General features: G+C 50.9%; 7 protein-coding genes across 7 annotated transcripts; 5 read left to right on the top strand and 2 right to left on the bottom strand.

The window, feature by feature from the left end:
• Positions 1-2,396: 2,396 nt before the first annotated feature.
• On the bottom strand, positions 2,397-4,125 carry DACRYDRAFT_76280 (uncharacterized protein). Its single transcript, XM_040776194.1, has 5 exons — positions 4,023-4,125; positions 3,616-3,971; positions 3,220-3,560; positions 2,847-3,170; positions 2,397-2,775 (listed from the first exon to the last, which is right to left on the bottom strand). Exons 1-5 carry the CDS (start codon positions 4,072-4,074, stop codon positions 2,451-2,453), a joined length of 1,398 nt encoding a protein of 465 aa, XP_040630896.1. The 5' UTR covers positions 4,075-4,125; the 3' UTR covers positions 2,397-2,450.
• Positions 4,126-4,801: 676 nt separating this feature from the next.
• Positions 4,802-5,803, top strand: DACRYDRAFT_14226 (S-adenosyl-L-methionine-dependent methyltransferase; the record flags this gene model as incomplete). Its single annotated transcript, XM_040771024.1, has 3 exons — positions 4,802-4,903; positions 4,957-5,171; positions 5,218-5,803. The coding sequence occupies 3 exons, from the start codon at positions 4,802-4,804 to the stop codon at positions 5,801-5,803; spliced, it is 903 nt and encodes a 300-aa protein (XP_040630895.1).
• A 162-nt stretch (positions 5,804-5,965) lies between these two features.
• DACRYDRAFT_20694 (ribosomal protein S16) lies at positions 5,966-6,716 on the bottom strand. Its single transcript, XM_040772040.1, has 2 exons — positions 6,395-6,716; positions 5,966-6,340 (listed from the first exon to the last, which is right to left on the bottom strand). Exons 1-2 carry the CDS (start codon positions 6,632-6,634, stop codon positions 5,978-5,980), a joined length of 603 nt encoding a protein of 200 aa, XP_040630894.1. The 5' UTR covers positions 6,635-6,716; the 3' UTR covers positions 5,966-5,977.
• Positions 6,717-7,778: 1,062 nt separating this feature from the next.
• Positions 7,779-8,729, top strand: DACRYDRAFT_114438 (S-adenosyl-L-methionine-dependent methyltransferase; the record flags this gene model as incomplete). The annotated part of the gene is made up of 2 exons (XM_040769821.1): positions 7,779-8,017; positions 8,082-8,729. 2 exons carry the CDS (start codon positions 7,779-7,781, stop codon positions 8,665-8,667), a joined length of 825 nt encoding a protein of 274 aa, XP_040630893.1. The 3' UTR covers positions 8,668-8,729.
• Positions 8,730-9,106: 377 nt separating this feature from the next.
• DACRYDRAFT_20692 (S-adenosyl-L-methionine-dependent methyltransferase) lies at positions 9,107-10,671 on the top strand. The gene is made up of 3 exons (XM_040772039.1): positions 9,107-9,348; positions 9,401-9,612; positions 9,675-10,671. The coding sequence occupies exons 1-3, from the start codon at positions 9,244-9,246 to the stop codon at positions 10,258-10,260; spliced, it is 903 nt and encodes a 300-aa protein (XP_040630892.1). The 5' UTR covers positions 9,107-9,243; the 3' UTR covers positions 10,261-10,671.
• Positions 10,672-10,889: 218 nt separating this feature from the next.
• On the top strand, positions 10,890-11,907 carry DACRYDRAFT_114436 (S-adenosyl-L-methionine-dependent methyltransferase; the record flags this gene model as incomplete). Its single annotated transcript, XM_040769820.1, has 3 exons — positions 10,890-11,000; positions 11,052-11,263; positions 11,322-11,907. 3 exons carry the CDS (start codon positions 10,890-10,892, stop codon positions 11,905-11,907), a joined length of 909 nt encoding a protein of 302 aa, XP_040630891.1.
• A 1,075-nt stretch (positions 11,908-12,982) lies between these two features.
• DACRYDRAFT_114435 (uncharacterized protein) lies at positions 12,983-15,190 on the top strand (the record flags this gene model as incomplete). The annotated part of the gene is made up of 6 exons (XM_040769819.1): positions 12,983-13,044; positions 13,101-13,312; positions 13,372-13,924; positions 14,334-14,551; positions 14,605-14,755; positions 14,822-15,190. The coding sequence occupies exons 2-6, from the start codon at positions 13,308-13,310 to the stop codon at positions 15,188-15,190; spliced, it is 1,296 nt and encodes a 431-aa protein (XP_040630890.1). The 5' UTR covers positions 12,983-13,044; positions 13,101-13,307.
• Positions 15,191-15,399: the final 209 nt, after the last annotated feature.

Here is a 15,399-nt window from a genome sequence, read left to right as displayed (position 1 = left end):
TTAGACTCTTGGCACTCTTAGGTGAGCAGACTTAGTCAGCCTGTGTTGCCCTAACATCCTCAGAGACTGGGTGGAAGCAGAGGGAATCACAGGGTGCAGAACCCTGCACAATTGGTACCAGTGCCAGAACACAACCTGTTCTGTCTCAGGGAAATATTCCGTGACATTCCTGTTGAGGGTCAGCATGCTGAATCAAGCAGGTCAAAGTCCAAGCAAGGTATCATCCAGTACAGCCATGAGCTGGTGTGACATCCATCATCCCTGTCTCAGAACTCACTGCTGTTCCTGCATTCCAACCCACTGAGCTCTGCTGGCAAACATCCTTATCATCTGCAGCAATTCTACAAAGCAACAAGGCCAAGAAAGAGGTGCATGTGTGGACTGGCACAGAACCAGTTCCAGTTTGTTGGGGTCAGGCTGGGAGGGACACAAACATGTAGGATATGGAAAGGTAAGAGCATCACTTTCAAATGTAAGCTCCCCAAATGCTTTTGGACAGGATTGTGTGGCTCATAGAGTGCAACAATGATGTGATTTTCAGTGTGTACAATGTTAATTAAATCACAAGTATTTGTCCCTCTGAAGCTAAAGCCAAGTACAAGTGCAAGTGACAACATCCTTGAACAACTGACCCAAGCAGTTGAAGTGCCTGATCTGGTTGTGCAGACAGTCATTGGTGCACCAGTAGAATGTTGATGCAGCATGGTGTGTGTTCACAAAGCTGGACAACTAACCTGTGAGGGCACACTATAATCGACAGAGGCTGCCCAAGTCAAGTGGAGAGAGGAAGTTGTCATCAAGGGGTGGGGGATAAGGTGCTGATGAGGTGACAGAGGTATATTCTGCAGAGTACTATCCCTATTGAAGTACAGTGGAGATTCCTCAGAGACCAGATCTGAGGATATCATCATCTAAACAGGTGGGTATTTATACTAAAGAAAAGGAGGAAAACAACTAGTCATAGTGAGTTGTGGCCAGTCATCTCTGGCCAGTCATGGCAAGTCATAGGCCTTGTTGCTATGAGTTGCTGGCTGGTGGCTAGTCATCAGCTGTCATGCTGTGCAATGCCACATGGTCCTACCACAGCCAGTCCACAGGCCACACGGCACTGGCATAGCCGGTGTCAGATTGACACAGCATGAATAATCATGCCTGAGTAAGATGTAGTCAAAGCGAATTAGATGTCCCCTGACATAACTCACATTCCTGCTGGTAAGAACTGGGGCAGCTCAGGCAGCTCCAGGATGCATTCTGCTGGCATTGTCAGCAAATATAGAGAGATTCAGGCAGATTCACTCACATGATAGGATTCCTGCACAAGATGTTCAGGGTTGAAGCACCTCTTCTGGCAACACCACCAGGCCACATTCAGATGAGGGTTGTGAACTTGTGTGGCATCACCTTTCATCCAGGCAATAACACCCAACTGGAAGTCTTGTACAGTGCCATTGAATTCTCAAGTGAAGGCAATTCTGGACAGCCAAATCTGTCACAGGTGCCAGTGAAGAGCATGCAGTTCATCAAATTCATCTTGCAATCATCCTTGCTGGTGCTTGTCAGCTTGCATTGACCTGCTGTGAGAAGTTGCTTACTGCCAAAGATATATTTGTGTGAGCCAACCATATGTCAGCTTGTTGTATGGTGATACACTTGAGGGTTGGCAAAAGGTGGATCTGCAACAAGAGGTTAGGCAACAGGAATCATGCTGGCCATTGGATGATGGCAATAACATCCTCAGCAGCCTGCTTTTTATAAGATGAAGAACACCCTATACCCACAGGGAACATACATGCTCACATTGATGTCTCTCAATGGTCTGTGTCACATTATTTATGGAAGTTTTTCAGAAGGATAGCCCGAAGATATGAATTTGATGGTCATGTGGACACAGATCAGCTCGCTTCCAGCAATATTCAAGGGAGATGAGGGCCAGGCCAAAATAGATAATACTCTCGATTTGATGGAGATCTTCCAGTCCATGTCAGCCATATGGACTGGGCACCACAACAGCAAACAGGGCGCATCAGGTGTCTGGCCTTGACACATGCACTTAGCACTTAGCCGTGAGTTCCTTCTCCTTAGGAGTGACATGATTGGAGTCGTCCAGCTGATCAGGGAGGGCCCAGATGGTGATAAACCCCAGAATGAAGGAGGGTAACCCTTCAATGAGAAAGAGGATCTTCCAAGCATGGATATTGGAGTCTTGGATATGCTGGACACCAAAAGCTGTGGACTCTATCAGATTGTCATCTTCAGAGGTAATGTGGATCCTACCAATCAAAACACCGAAGGCACCAGCAACAGAGGTGCACACAAACGATATGGCAAGCTCCTTTGCGATCTCACGATGGGTGTAGAATAGTGCTGAGATAGTATGAGAACAGGAGAGCGGAGGATGCTTGTCCATTCCTAGCTAAACACCATCCAATGGCAAAGAGTACCGTACGACACTACTCAGTCCTCACGTGCACAGACGGGGAACGTGGAGCAGGCTCAACATCAAATCCCCCCTGGCCAAGATCCGCAGGGAGCGCAGCAGTATCCCTCAACACTTGCTCGCTCAACAGCCCTCTCTCTTCCTCTCTCTCCTCTTCTCCTAGCGCTTCTTCTGCACCTTCGATAGGTGGGACGACGGTATGCGGCCGGAGGAAGGATGGCGGGGAAACGAGGTTGTTGAATAGGAAGGTGCCGTATACCAGCAGAGCGAAGCCTGTTACTTGGAGGATCGACCATGGGTACGTTAGGTGTTCCCACCCAAGGCCGAGGGAGACAAGCCTGCACCGAGTCAGTACACATACCCGGGACTGACGAACAGAGACAGAAGCAGATAACACAGGAAGACTCACCAGATCCCCAGAGTACGGCACGTATCCGTCGTACTCCTCGCCGTAGCGCTCACGTGCCTTGTCACGCTCAACCCGAAAAAGTTAAATAGCGCAATACTCAGCGCGATCGCGACGCTGCCCCGTATCACCGGCTGGGAATGGATGATCTGGTCCCACCCACGCGGGAAGTCGAAAAAGGGGGAATGGGAGGCGAACAGGGAGAGAATGGGCATAGCAGCTAGAGTCGTCAGTGTGCCGAAGAGCCCTTCCATCCCGACTGCGAGTAGAGGACCGACGGAATATCGCTCCATTATCTTCTCTTCTACGACGAACTGGCATGCGGTGCTGCAGGTCAGGTCAGCTAGCGCGGGTGAAGTGACGGACTGGGACTGACAAGATCTGCGCAAAGAGCACAAAGAGCACTCCAACCGCTACAGCTGTAGCGGGCTTCTCCTCCCTCTCCGCGCGAACCTTGACCAACCACCGCGCTACGACCCTGATGGCCTCGCCCACTTCCTCAGGCTTTTGCGGTATGATACCCCTCTCCTTGGCCAGACTACCCGCGACGCCAACGACGCACACCCCGCCCATGACTGTCATTAGCGCGAGCCATTGGTAGATCCACAACCGGCGGCGGAGGAAGAGGACGCTGAATAGGCCTACCCAGAGGACGAGCGCACCCCGCGTCATTTGGTAGATCGATACTGGCGTGTACAGCAAGCCGACATTCATCAACTACCGCATCCGGATCAGAAAGTCAAGGGAGAAGGCGAGGGAGAGAAGGACGCACAGTCGTTCCGCAGATATCGAAAAACGCGGGAAAGAAAAGCAAGCATAGCGTCCACCCCGTCATAGGCTTCGCTTTCTCCACCCTGACCCCATCCGCATCTGCATCCACATTCCCGTTCTGGGCGACCTCCTGCCCATCCACCTCCTCCGGCAGTCCGGACTCTTCCAGCCTAATATGTCTCCTCGAAAGCAGGTACTGCGCGAGAACGGGAAGGAAACATAGCATCTCCCCGACGAACATCTGCAGTGTTTGCCATACGGGCTGCTCGAAGAGAACCATTGGCCTGTTATCCGCAGGAGTGCATCCTTCGACGCAGATCATATCCTGCCATTTGCTGAGGAGGGAATTGGAGCATCCTGTGAGTGGTTGGTGTGCGACCGAAGGGGCTGATTGCGCGTGTAGCGTACCTGTTAAGAGCATGCCTGCTACGAGGAAAGGGATGTAGGATGGTTGAAGCATCTTCTCCTCCCAGATGTGTACAATAAAGCAGCAATAATAGTGTAATATGAGGTGGTGGTCGTAGAGGAGAAGAGAGTAGGTGTTGGGCGTACGCAACCCCTTGTTCTCCTGTTATGGTTGGGTGATCTTAATGCAGTTAAGTGGCAGTGTATTATGTAAAATGATGACTCGGAAACGCGGAGTGAAGCACGCTGCTTCTGCCGCAGCTGCGGTTGGAAACGTCTTACTTCGAACTTGGGAAAGGGAACTGTCGTATTGAGGTTTAGTCATGCGGAAGGTCGTGGGAGGAGAATGAGGACAAGAAGCCGTCGCCGGACTGTACCCTATATATGGGCCAGGAAGAAACCAACTCCCGAAGATAAGCACGACGCCCATCTAGTTCCAAGGAAGAATCCGCCCAATACGTACCTAATGGAGACATGGTGATACCTCGCCACCCCAGTGTAGATGAATAATTGTAATCACTACCCTTTGGTCATTAAAATTAATCTTCTGGCGACGGGATCACATGCCCGGTCCGGGGAGTACACATGCTCTTCCTACAATGGATTCGATGGCGAGCGGTAGTGTTCGGTTATAGTTACGCCCACGGGAATTTCATGTTGTACGCAAGTGTATTCAGTAACATTAATGATATTGACATCGGGGAGTGAAAGGCATTTGAGTGGGGAAAGGGGGGTGCTAGCAGACGCTGTTCGACCCCCTTGTTTTTGCAGCCCATTCCACTATGGCTACAGTCGAAGTCCTGAAGCCAAGCACAGCGTACGACCCTGCGCAGGTCAACGCACACCGAGAATACCACAAAGCCCAGACGCCCTACTTCTTCCCTGTTCGTCCCTTCCCACCCCCTGCTGCCTCCTATAGCGCTCTAACCCCCACCAGGCAGGAACAGACGAAGCAGAATGGGACCGGCTCAACGCCCAGCACTATGGTATCAAAGCGTACTTCAAGGGGAATAGGCATGGTGCCCGCTGGCCGAAGACGCCGAGGCGGATCCTCGAGCTAGGCGTGGGAACAGGAGCGTGGGCGACCGAGGTTGCCGCTGAGTTCCCCAAGGCGCAGGTCGTGGGTGTTGATGTTGTCCAGCCGCGTTTGGGGTGAGGATTTGTGTAAGCGTGCAGATATTCGTTTGACGTGCGACAGGAAAACCCCTCAAAATTTTACATTTGTCTCCATGAACGTCCTTGATGATGTCTGGCCCTTCGAGCCGGGGTCATTTGACGTCGTCAACTGCCGATTCCTCTTGATGCACATGCCAAACTTCGAGCGTGTGCTTAACAAAGCCATCGACGTGACCGCGCCAGGGGGGATCCTGATGCTCGCCGATCCTGCATCTCGTTTCCAGGCCGAAGGCAGGCCTGTTCCGCCAGAGGCATCAAAGTTGTACGACGTCTACTGGGGTTACTGCAAGACCCAAGGAATCGTTCCTGGCACAGGACCGTTGTTCGCCCCCCTGCTCGCGGCAAGCAAGAAATTCAGCGAGGTGCACGAGCTCGTCCTCCCGGCTTGTATGGGCCCTTGGCCAAAGAACGAACGGCTCCACCCGTTTGGAGAAGGCATGCGCAAGGGGATCATCGATGGTGCCAGGTCGCTAAATTCGAAGGTATTCGAGTTTGGCCTGACGGGGGAGATCGTGGAGGGCATGGTGAGGCAGGTGCTGGATCCGGAGAATAGGCTGTATGTTGATGAGTACTTTGTCTGGGCGAGGAAGAAGCAAGAGGGCTTGTAAAGAGCGGCAATGTGATGGATCGACGCACTGGATGCGTGATTGTTTCTCAGGAGGGAAGTTCTTCGTGCTCTTGCCCTTGTATCATCTTGTAGGCTGGCCAATCCGAGATCGACTGTCTTATGCGAGCGACCGGAGACTAAAATTCCATATCATTACGTCCAACATCTCTGAATATCATACCGCTAATTGTTCCTGGTTCGGAGGTGGCCTCTCGAGGCCATCCTTCACCCGTCGGCTCTCCTTCAACTCCGCCCTCTCTCTCTCGTTCTCCTTCGCCAGCTCTACCTCCGCCTCCGTCACCTCCGGGATACCTCCCACGGCTCCAAAATTCAACACTTTCATGTTGTGTGTCCACTGTCTTGTCAGATGGAGTTGTTGTTCCCGGGGAGATATACTCTTCTTTTGGGAGCTAGGGGACGTAGAATTGGCCGCGTCGAGTGCTTCTAGGCGGGCAGGTGAAGGACAGGGAAAGGAGGGGGTTGGAGCGTAGTCAGACGTTGGGTTCCACGGTCTGGGAGCGGCAGGCACGATCCCTCCCTATTATTGGGCATGCATGTTAGCGAAGACGGATAGAGGGACTGAACCACTCACCCTCTCAAGCAAAGCCAGCACCGTATCACTCGGCTGCGCACCCACACCTAGCCAATACCGGATCCGCTCCACGCTCCACTCCACCGTTTTCTCCTTTGTCAACGGGTTTGAGCGAGGGTCATACATCCCCAGCGTCTCGATAGGCTTTGCGTTGCGCGCTTTGCTTGCGTGTGCGGCGACGATATGGAAGATCCGTGAGTTGCGGGTGCCGTGCATCGCGAGACGTAGCCGGACAGGCATTGATGATAACTGGAGAGGTGGGCGGTATGAGGTTCGTGAGGTGGGAGGGGAAATGAGGCTATTAGAGGAGGGAGGGAGAAGGTCGAGGAGGTCGAGGAGATGGTCGTGTGCGAGAGGGATTTTCTTTTCGCGACTTGCACCCTGACATCAAACTTCATCTCCAGTCAACATGCATTCAACCGCAAATAACCATACTGACTTGAATGGATTCTATGTGATGGGAAACGTCATTCCCTTCCCGTTCTTTTAAAGCTCACCTGCTGGATGCAATACACAAATGGCTTGGACTTCCTTCTGTCAAGGGTGGGCCTGTCGCCCCCATCTCGCAGAGATCGAGTATATCCTCTGGAATGCGGACCACGTTGGATGGGGTAGTTCTCGATGAATGGATCGCAAGAATGGAACTGGTGGTAAAGCCCGAGAATGTGCGTCATCCTTTCTCAGCAAGTCACCCTGCTCGATGAATTGAGTTCCCAGTAGAACCAACCAGCCATCCACCTGGTACCCGCCCCACATTTTTCTCAACAAGTTGTCTAGGAACCGTATGGGTGCACCTCCGACTCTTATGCATGCAAAGCCTTGGCAGAGTGACTTTGAGGATGTTGCTCTAATGCTTTAGCACTAAACAGCCTGTTGTGCTGCCCATCGGGCTGATGGCCGGATTTTACCTCAGCAACGAAGGCCCCAAACAGCAATGCCCCACGGGAGACCCATGTCTGAATAGCCTCGCATTTAATCAGATGCATCATGGCTAGCGTTCGAGAAATCCCCTTCCTATGGAGCGACTCTTTTTAGTCTTCCTTTCTTGCTTCAGGATTGTCGGTCATACAACTTGTGACCCATTCAGTGACTTCAGAAGTTTTTCAAGGATTGCCATGTATCCTCCTCCTGGTCCTCAAGGAGCACCCATCTATATATGTCGCTTGGTCCTCCACTCAAATGACCCAACGCGAAAGAATTGCCTTAATCTCCTACCTCAATCTGGACTAGGGCCACTATTCCTCAATGGCCTCTTCTCAGGACAACTCGCGCCTATCAGACAAATTACCTGACGAAAAAAAGAAGCTGTCAACTGGGATAGGCAGTATCATGATACCAATGAACCATATTCCCTCCCAGTGAGTAATGGTCTCATACTTCGATGATGAATCCCACTTATTCCGTTCCTCAGACAGGGATAGATGAACGCTCAGAGCGGCGGCTGAACGCTCAGCATTACGGCATCAAAGACTTCTTTGGTGTAAACAACTGTGGTGCTCCTTGGCCTACGCATCCGAAGCCGATCCTCGAGATCGGTTCTGGGAACGGCGTGTGGGCAAGGGAGGTCTGCGAACAGCTCCCAGAGGCAGAGGTCGTCGGGGTGGATATCGTTGACGGACTGAGGTGAACTTGCAAGTGACTACGGAGTGGACATACATGTTGACCTGACCTCTGATATACAATGTAGGTCTAAGCCTCCAAACTTCACATTTCGGCTCCTTAATCTCGTCAAAGACCCTTGGCCCTTCTCGCCTGGTTCTTTCGACATTGTCCACTGCCGATATGTTACCATGCATATCCCAAACTGCAAGCAATTGCTCGACAATGCCATTGAAGCAACCGCACCAGGAGGCATCCTCATGTTCGAAGATCAAGACCAGCAACTGCGAGCGGAGGGCAAGCCTGTATCATATCCAGCCGTTCTCGCTTTCACCATATTTCGCGGGTACTGCGAATCATGCGGTGTCAATCCTCGTCCCGGTGCGCTATTAGCACCTATGATTATTGCCAGTGGACAGTTCTCCGAGACGCACGAGACGATCGTTCCGGCACCTATGGGCCCCTGGACTGAAGATAAAAAGCTGCACGTCATCGGAGAAGGCATGCGGACTGGAATAATCGAAGCCGCCCGAGCGTTTAGTCCAAAGGTGTACGAGTTTGGTATGACCAAAAGCATCGTCGAAGGAATGGTCAGAGAATTGGAGAACCCGGAGAACAAGATATACGCGAACGAGTACCTCGTCTGGGCAAGGAAAAAGCCCGATCATCTGTAGAAAGGTTTGAAATTGTACAAGATCATACATTTTACAGTTGCATTCCAAAATAGTGAATCGTCAAGCCAACAAACAAGATTGTCCATATAGAGGAAACTGTAAGGTCTGAATACCCGAGGTATCACCGGTACCGGGGTTCCGTAATTATTAATTAATCGGCTGCGGATCGGATCATCTCCGCCGTCTGGACCTCATTCATTCCTTTCACAGGCGTTTCTATCATTTGAGCTTTCAACGAGATCGTATCTCCGCATGTCTGCTTCCCTATTAAACATGCCTTTGCGGATGAGGTGGAGCTGAGTCAGGCGGACAGCCTCAAATGCAACCAAATGTATAGCCTGTCATCTGCAAAATGATCGCCAAGGCATCTCGACGTCTCAAAGTTTTAAGGAGTAGAGCCACGTTCAGAAGTCGCTTGCACCAATCAAGTGTCTGGACAACGAGTTCTATGGTGGCATTCTCATAGTGCGGTCTTGCGGCTTATCGGCAGTGGCGTCGACTATATATGTGCCAAGTAGAAGGACCGAACCGGACAACAGATTCACCATCTAGTCTTTACAGCCCCTTCTCTCCTCTATGGCAGTAACCAATACCAACCCGACGTCAAGCGTGATGCTTGATCAACCACTCGTCAGTGGAGATCGGCAATATCACAATACCGATGAGCCGTACACCCTCCCTGTGCGCATTTGTGATCCTCCCTTGTCCCGATCTCATTTGATCTCTGATTCAGAGCAGTAAAGATGAAATTGAAGACTGGCGGCTGAATGTTCAACACTATGGCATCAAAGATTACTTTGGTGGGAATAACTGTGGCGCCGCTTGGCCGGTTCACCCAAAGAAGATTCTCGAGATCGGCTCTGGTAACGGTGTGTGGGCGAGGGAGGTTTGCGAGCAATTCCCAGAAGCGGAAGTTGTTGGAGTCGACATGATCGATGGAGTAAAGTGAGTCTTGAGATAAACAGCCTATAGTTCTGCAAGCTGACTCGCCTGATATGTAATATTAGGAATAAGCCATCGAACCTCACGTTCCAGCTACTTAACTTCGTAAAAGACGCTTGGCCCTTTGCGCCTGGATCTTTTGACATCGTCCATTGCCGATTCGTAGCGATGCATATCCCGAACTTTGAAAAGCTCCTTGACAAGGCCATCGAGGCAACCGCACCAGGAGGCATTCTTATGTTCGAAGATCAAGACCAGGAATTGCGAGCAGAGGGCAAACCCGTGCCGCACCCAGCCCATCTTGGATTTGCTATCTTTCACGGGTTCTGCGACACCGTCAACGTCAACCCTCGTCCAGGACCGTTGTTTGCGCCCCTCATCATGGCAAGTAGGCAGTTTGCCGAAACCCACGAAACAGTTGTTCCTGCACCAGTGGCTGCCTGGTCCGAGGATAAGAAGTTACATGCCATCGGAGAAAGCATTCGACATGGAATAACCGGCAGCGCGCGAGGTCTTAATGAGAAGCTGTTCCAGTATGGTATGACAAAGGACATCGTCGAGGGAATGATCAAGGAAATAGAGAATCCGAAGAACAAGCTGTACATGGACCAGTACTTCGTCTGGGCAAGGAAGAAACGAAGTTGTCTGTAACCGATTCATGATGTCAGCAACCTGACACTAGTACTGAATACAAAAGTGCCAAGCAATCCAGCCCGATCGATGCATTTGCAACATCTCCGTTTTTTGTACTGGATGTCCATGCTTTTCGGGGCAGGCTTATGGATTTACGTAAGTCCACCGGTTCTTTGTCATGGTCGGTCGGGCACTTCGGGTAAAGCTTATGAGTCTTCGATCCACATGTTATGGTAGCATTAACGATCGAACAAGTAGTCCCGATCACGCACGTCCGTCCACATGGGAGATGGACAGCCCCCGCATCTCCCGAACTTGCGGTTTGTCCCAACTAACACAATACTGTATGTAACTGCTGCCACACGATAACTGTACAATATTATGAGTGGATACCTCTATTTTCCACTCTCATCAATACAGTAGTGTTACTTTCGTGTCTACCCTAGTCGAAATTCAAGTTTCAAGGATTAGTACAGCATTTGCAGTGGGTCAACGCCATGGCGTGAGGACGGCGTGCTTTGTGTATTGTCTCTCCATTACTTATCGGTAGAAGGCCGCATATATAAGTGCATTGGTTTGCCCCGAACGGAAGAACAGACCCAAACAACTTTACCGCAAGACCTTCGCCTTCCTCTGATCAGGAAATCATGACCCACACCCAACCTGAAGCTACCTCGGCACCGAGCGAGACGCCCGGTAAAGCGGTTGTGAATGGAGAGAGGAAATATCACAATACCGATGCACCCTATTCTCTCATGGTCAGTTCCATCATGCACCAGTATACGGTCCTTATTGACCTTTCTCCACAGAGCGGAGTAGATAAACGCGAAGAGGAACGTTTGAACGCCCAGCACTACGGCATTAAAGACTACTTTGGCGGCAACAACTGTGGCGCTCCTTGGCCTGCGCACCCGAAGAAGATCCTCGAGATCGGCTGCGGGCACGGCGTGTGGGCGAGGGAGGTTTGCGAGCAGTTCCCGGAGGCACAAGTCGTCGGGGTTGATATCGTAGACGCGGTAAAGTAAGTCATTAGACTTCCTGGTAATGAAAAGGAAGCTGACCCTTGACGTACGATATAGGAACAGACCTTCGAATTTCTCATTCCAGAGACTCAATGTCATTAAAGACACCTGGCCGTTCCCACTTGGATCCTTCGATATTGTCCACTGTCGCTTCGTTGCACTCCATGTTCAGAACTTCAAGACTTTGGTCGAAAGAGCCATTGAAGCTACTGCACCGGGAGGCATTCTCATGTTCGAGGATCAAGACCAGCAGCTGAGGGCCGATGGAAAGCCTTTGCCATATCCAGCTCATTACGCATTCTCCGTATTTCACAGTTTCGGTCACATGGCCGGTGTGGACTCTTACGCGGCGCCCCTAATTGCACCCATCATCCTTGGCACCAGGCAATTTGACGAGCTTCACCAGGAGATCGTTCCCGCACCAATGGGCCCCTGGACCGATAACCCGAAATTGCACGCCATCGGAGAGGGTATACGGACTGGGTTGATCGAAGGCGCCAAAACTCTCAACCCAGTCCTGTTCGAGTATGGCATGACCCAAGATAACATTGACGGCGTGGTGAAAGCAATGGAGAATTCAGAGCACAGGTTGTACATGGACCAGTATTTCATCTGGGCAAGGAAGAAGTCAAGTCGTTTGTAGCGTTGTTAAAGTCACGTCACCTGTTTAGGAGAGTCTATAATGTGTAATATGAAAGTTGTTACTCAACTGATGATGTCGGACCAGTCTCCTTCGGAGTCCCCTGGCTTACATAAACAAGGAACACAGGCGCGTTCGATCAATCCGCTGTCAACTGTGGTAACGGGCGGTCCGGCTATCCCTGACGTTCCCCTGTCCATGTCTCCACGAATGTTCCCAACAAAAACTTTTGGCTGGTCTAATTGTCCAGGATACTATCTCTCAACTCTGCTTTTCTGTCACTGCATGTCCTGAGCAAGGGCAGTTGCTGACTGTTTGTGAGGTAACGAGAAACAGCACGCCGTCGCACAATCGAGATGTCATACCGCCGTCTAACGAACTTGGAAAGACGGGATATACCGGGGCAATGCAATTGCAAAACACTGCGACGACAATACATTAGGACCTGTGATCGAATCATTATGATACGACCTGGCGGACGAGATCCTTGAACTGAGCGTCGGTGCTGCGGGCCCCGCCTGACTAGAGCGAAGTTTGTCCGCAACTATATAGTTGTGCGCTTATTTGGCTGTAACTTGGGTGACATTTCAACTAGAAGCAAGCACAAGCCTCGGCGTCGGGTATTGCGTTACAGAGGATTCTTAGGTAAGTTGTACAACTTCACGGACACACTAATTAATTACTGTTAGCTTGAGGCCCTGCCATGTTGAATTGCGGATAGACACCCGAGACTGCGGCGCATTGACGATCTGTTTTACTTAATTCCGCATGAATGGCGTCTCCCTGAAAATACCAATCCGGCGTATGCTTTGCTGATCGGGGATTTATGCTGAACAGCCCCAAAATCCTGATTCAGAACCCTACATGTTTTGGGACTCCTGAAATTCATAAATTGAGGCGTTGATATCGTTCTGGCGGATGAGACCGGTTCCATCATTTTCTATTGTGCGTTTTTTTACCTGTCAGCAATATATCCGTTCTTACCGGCGTCTTAGAGCACTTGAGGCACCACAGTTCTAATATAATCACCTGTTCTTGTTGACGTTTGTTACTATGTCTCCAACAAGCAAGATGCCTCAGAAACCGATCGCTAACGGTCATACGCTATATCCCGGGGCAGACGTGGAATATACTCTTCCTGTGTGAGTCCCTAGCACCGTTTCGGTAGCAGGAGCTCAAAGTGGTACGCACTTTAGAGCAATAATAATGAAAGTGAAGACCGGCGGTTGAATGTTCAACACTACAGCATCAAAGAATATTTCGGTGGAAACAACTGCGGTGCTCCTTGGCCGTCACACCCGAAGAAGATCCTGGAGATCGGCTGCGGGAACGGTGTGTGGGCGAGAGAGGCCTGCGAGCAATTCCCAGAGGCAGAGATTGTTGGGATCGACATCATAGACGGAATGAAGTGAGTTAGCCGATGTCCCGGGCGTGCATAATCTGACCCGTTTCACATCGGCGATGTAGGAACAAGCCATCGAACTTCACATTCCAATTTCTCAACTTCGTCAGAGACCCCTGGCCTTTCCCCCCCGGTTCTTTCGACATTGTTCATTGCCGATTCATCGCAATGCATATCCCGAATTTCCCAAAGCTGCTCCAGCATGCGATCGACGCAACGGCACCTGGAGGCATCCTCATGTTCGAAGATGAACACCAGCAATGGAAAGTAGAAGGCAAGCCTGTGCCGCACGGGGCCCATTTTGGGTTTACCGTCTTTCACGGATACCTCGAGACGGTCGGTGTCAACCCTCGGCCTGGGTCCCAGTTTGCATCGCTCATCATCGCCAGTGGCAAGTTTTCTCAGACATGCGGAACGGTTGTCCCGGTACCCATGGGCCCTTGGACGGAGGATAAGAACCTACATGTCATTGGAGAAGGCATTCGAAGTGGGCTGATTCAGGCCGCACGAGGTCTTAACAAGAAGCTCTACGAATATGGAGTGACAGATGCCATCGTCGAAGGACTAGTCAGTGATCTGGAGAATTCGGAGAACAAGCTGTATATGGACATATACTTCGTGTGGGCGAAGAAGAAGCCAAGTCGGATGTAAGGCAGGTAGGGGGTTGTGAAGTTGTATGCAGCCCATCTAGGAGAGTTAGATGGTTGTGCGTGCTTGCAAATTAAATGACCATTTGTTCTTGGAACTCCGCACCATCCATTTGCGCGCCTGTTCAGATAAAGAAACGGGAAGCATTTGGCTGCATCGTGGTGGCTGCATGGTTGGCATGCTACTTCGTTTCGACCGTTCGATTTCGGCGTCCACGATGGAACCGGGGCCTGAGGACCGACAAAAGAATGAAAGTCCTGACAGTACTCCGCAAAATAACCAGAAGGATTGAGAATCTCGGACCGCGGGGACTCCATATTCCCTCCCGGTGCGTAATCTTGTTTCCCTAAGATGCATTATGGGCTGATCCTAGGATTAGGCTGCAGGGACTGACCAAGACGAACGACATCGGTTAAACGCGCAACACTACGGTATCAAGGCATACTTTGGTGGAAACCATCATAGTGCTCACTGGCCAGCCAATCCGAGGAAGATCCTTGACATCGGGGTCGGAACAGGGGCATGGGCGACTGAGATTGCTGAAGAATTCCCTATGGCGGAGGTCGTAGGAGTCGACATCACTGAACCTTATCTGGGGTGAGCTCAACAGGCATAGTGCGGTTGGAAATCGCCTCACTCTGATATACCAGGAAGATACCGCCAAACTTCACGTTTAAGTGCCTCAACGTCCTCACAGATCCGTGGTCGTTAGCAACTGGTACATTTGATGTCGTCAACTGTCGATTTCCCTTAATGCATGTGCCGAACTTCGGGACTGTACTTGATAAAGCCATAGAGGTGGTAGCTCCTAGAGGGATCTTGATGGTCGCCGACCCAACCACCCGGTTTGATGCGGAAGACAAATAGGTCCCCTTGAAGGCATCCCGGTTTTTCGACGTATATTGGAGCTATTGCAAGACTAGAGGAGTGTTGCCTGGCACAGGGCCGCTGCTAGCCCCTCGTATTTCAGCAAGCAAGAAATTCAGCGAGGTGCATGAGCTTGTTGTACCGGCGTGTATGAGCCCTTGGCCTAAGGATGAAAGATTGCATGCTATCGGGGAGGGAATGCGTACGGGCATGATTGCAGCTGCTCGTTCTTTTATTGTCAAATTACAGGAATTCGGCCTTACGAACGAAATCGTTGAGGACATGATTGAAGAGGCGCTCAATCCGGATAACAAAATGTATGTCGATCTGTACTTTGTATGGGCGAGAAAGAAGGTGTACAACTTGTAAATGATCGATAAATAATGAAATTCGCTTGTGCAAGCTGCTAGAGCGTCAAGATTCTTTCTCGTAGTCTCGAAGTAGTATCATGCATTGAGTTGAGGATAGCAGTGGTTGCACATGTACCACATGGCGCCTCCTCGTCTTCTCTCTCAGAGCACCTCGACGTAGAAATAGGCAGGCTTGTGTCAACATACGACCGCGGCAAGCTTCGAGAC

The sequence above is a fragment of the Dacryopinax primogenitus genome (genome assembly GCF_000292625.1).
Source record: "Dacryopinax primogenitus strain DJM-731 SS1 chromosome Unknown DACRYscaffold_4, whole genome shotgun sequence".
Taxonomy (NCBI): Eukaryota; Fungi; Basidiomycota; class Dacrymycetes; order Dacrymycetales; family Dacrymycetaceae; genus Dacryopinax; species Dacryopinax primogenitus.
This window is presented reverse-complemented; position numbering and strand designations above follow the sequence as displayed.

Coding starts and splice junctions, on each gene's coding strand:
- DACRYDRAFT_76280 (XM_040776194.1), bottom strand. CDS start 4,074: ATGCTTCAACCATCCTACATCCCTTTCCTCGTAGCAGGCATGCTCTTA. Junction 3,561..3,615: donor TCGATATCTGCGGAACGACT/GTGCGTCCTTCT, acceptor CGGATGCGGTAG/TTGATGAATGTCGGCTTGCT. Junction 3,171..3,219: donor GTGCTCTTTGCGCAGATCTT/GTCAGTCCCAGT, acceptor CCTGACCTGCAG/CACCGCATGCCAGTTCGTCG.
- DACRYDRAFT_20694 (XM_040772040.1), bottom strand. CDS start 6,634: ATGCCTGTCCGGCTACGTCTCGCGATGCACGGCACCCGCAACTCACGG. Junction 6,341..6,394: donor TGCTGGCTTTGCTTGAGAGG/GTGAGTGGTTCA, acceptor GCCCAATAATAG/GGAGGGATCGTGCCTGCCGC.
- DACRYDRAFT_20692 (XM_040772039.1), top strand. CDS start 9,244: ATGGCAGTAACCAATACCAACCCGACGTCAAGCGTGATGCTTGATCAA. Junction 9,349..9,400: donor ATGAGCCGTACACCCTCCCT/GTGCGCATTTGT, acceptor TCTCTGATTCAG/AGCAGTAAAGATGAAATTGA. Junction 9,613..9,674: donor GACATGATCGATGGAGTAAA/GTGAGTCTTGAG, acceptor ATGTAATATTAG/GAATAAGCCATCGAACCTCA.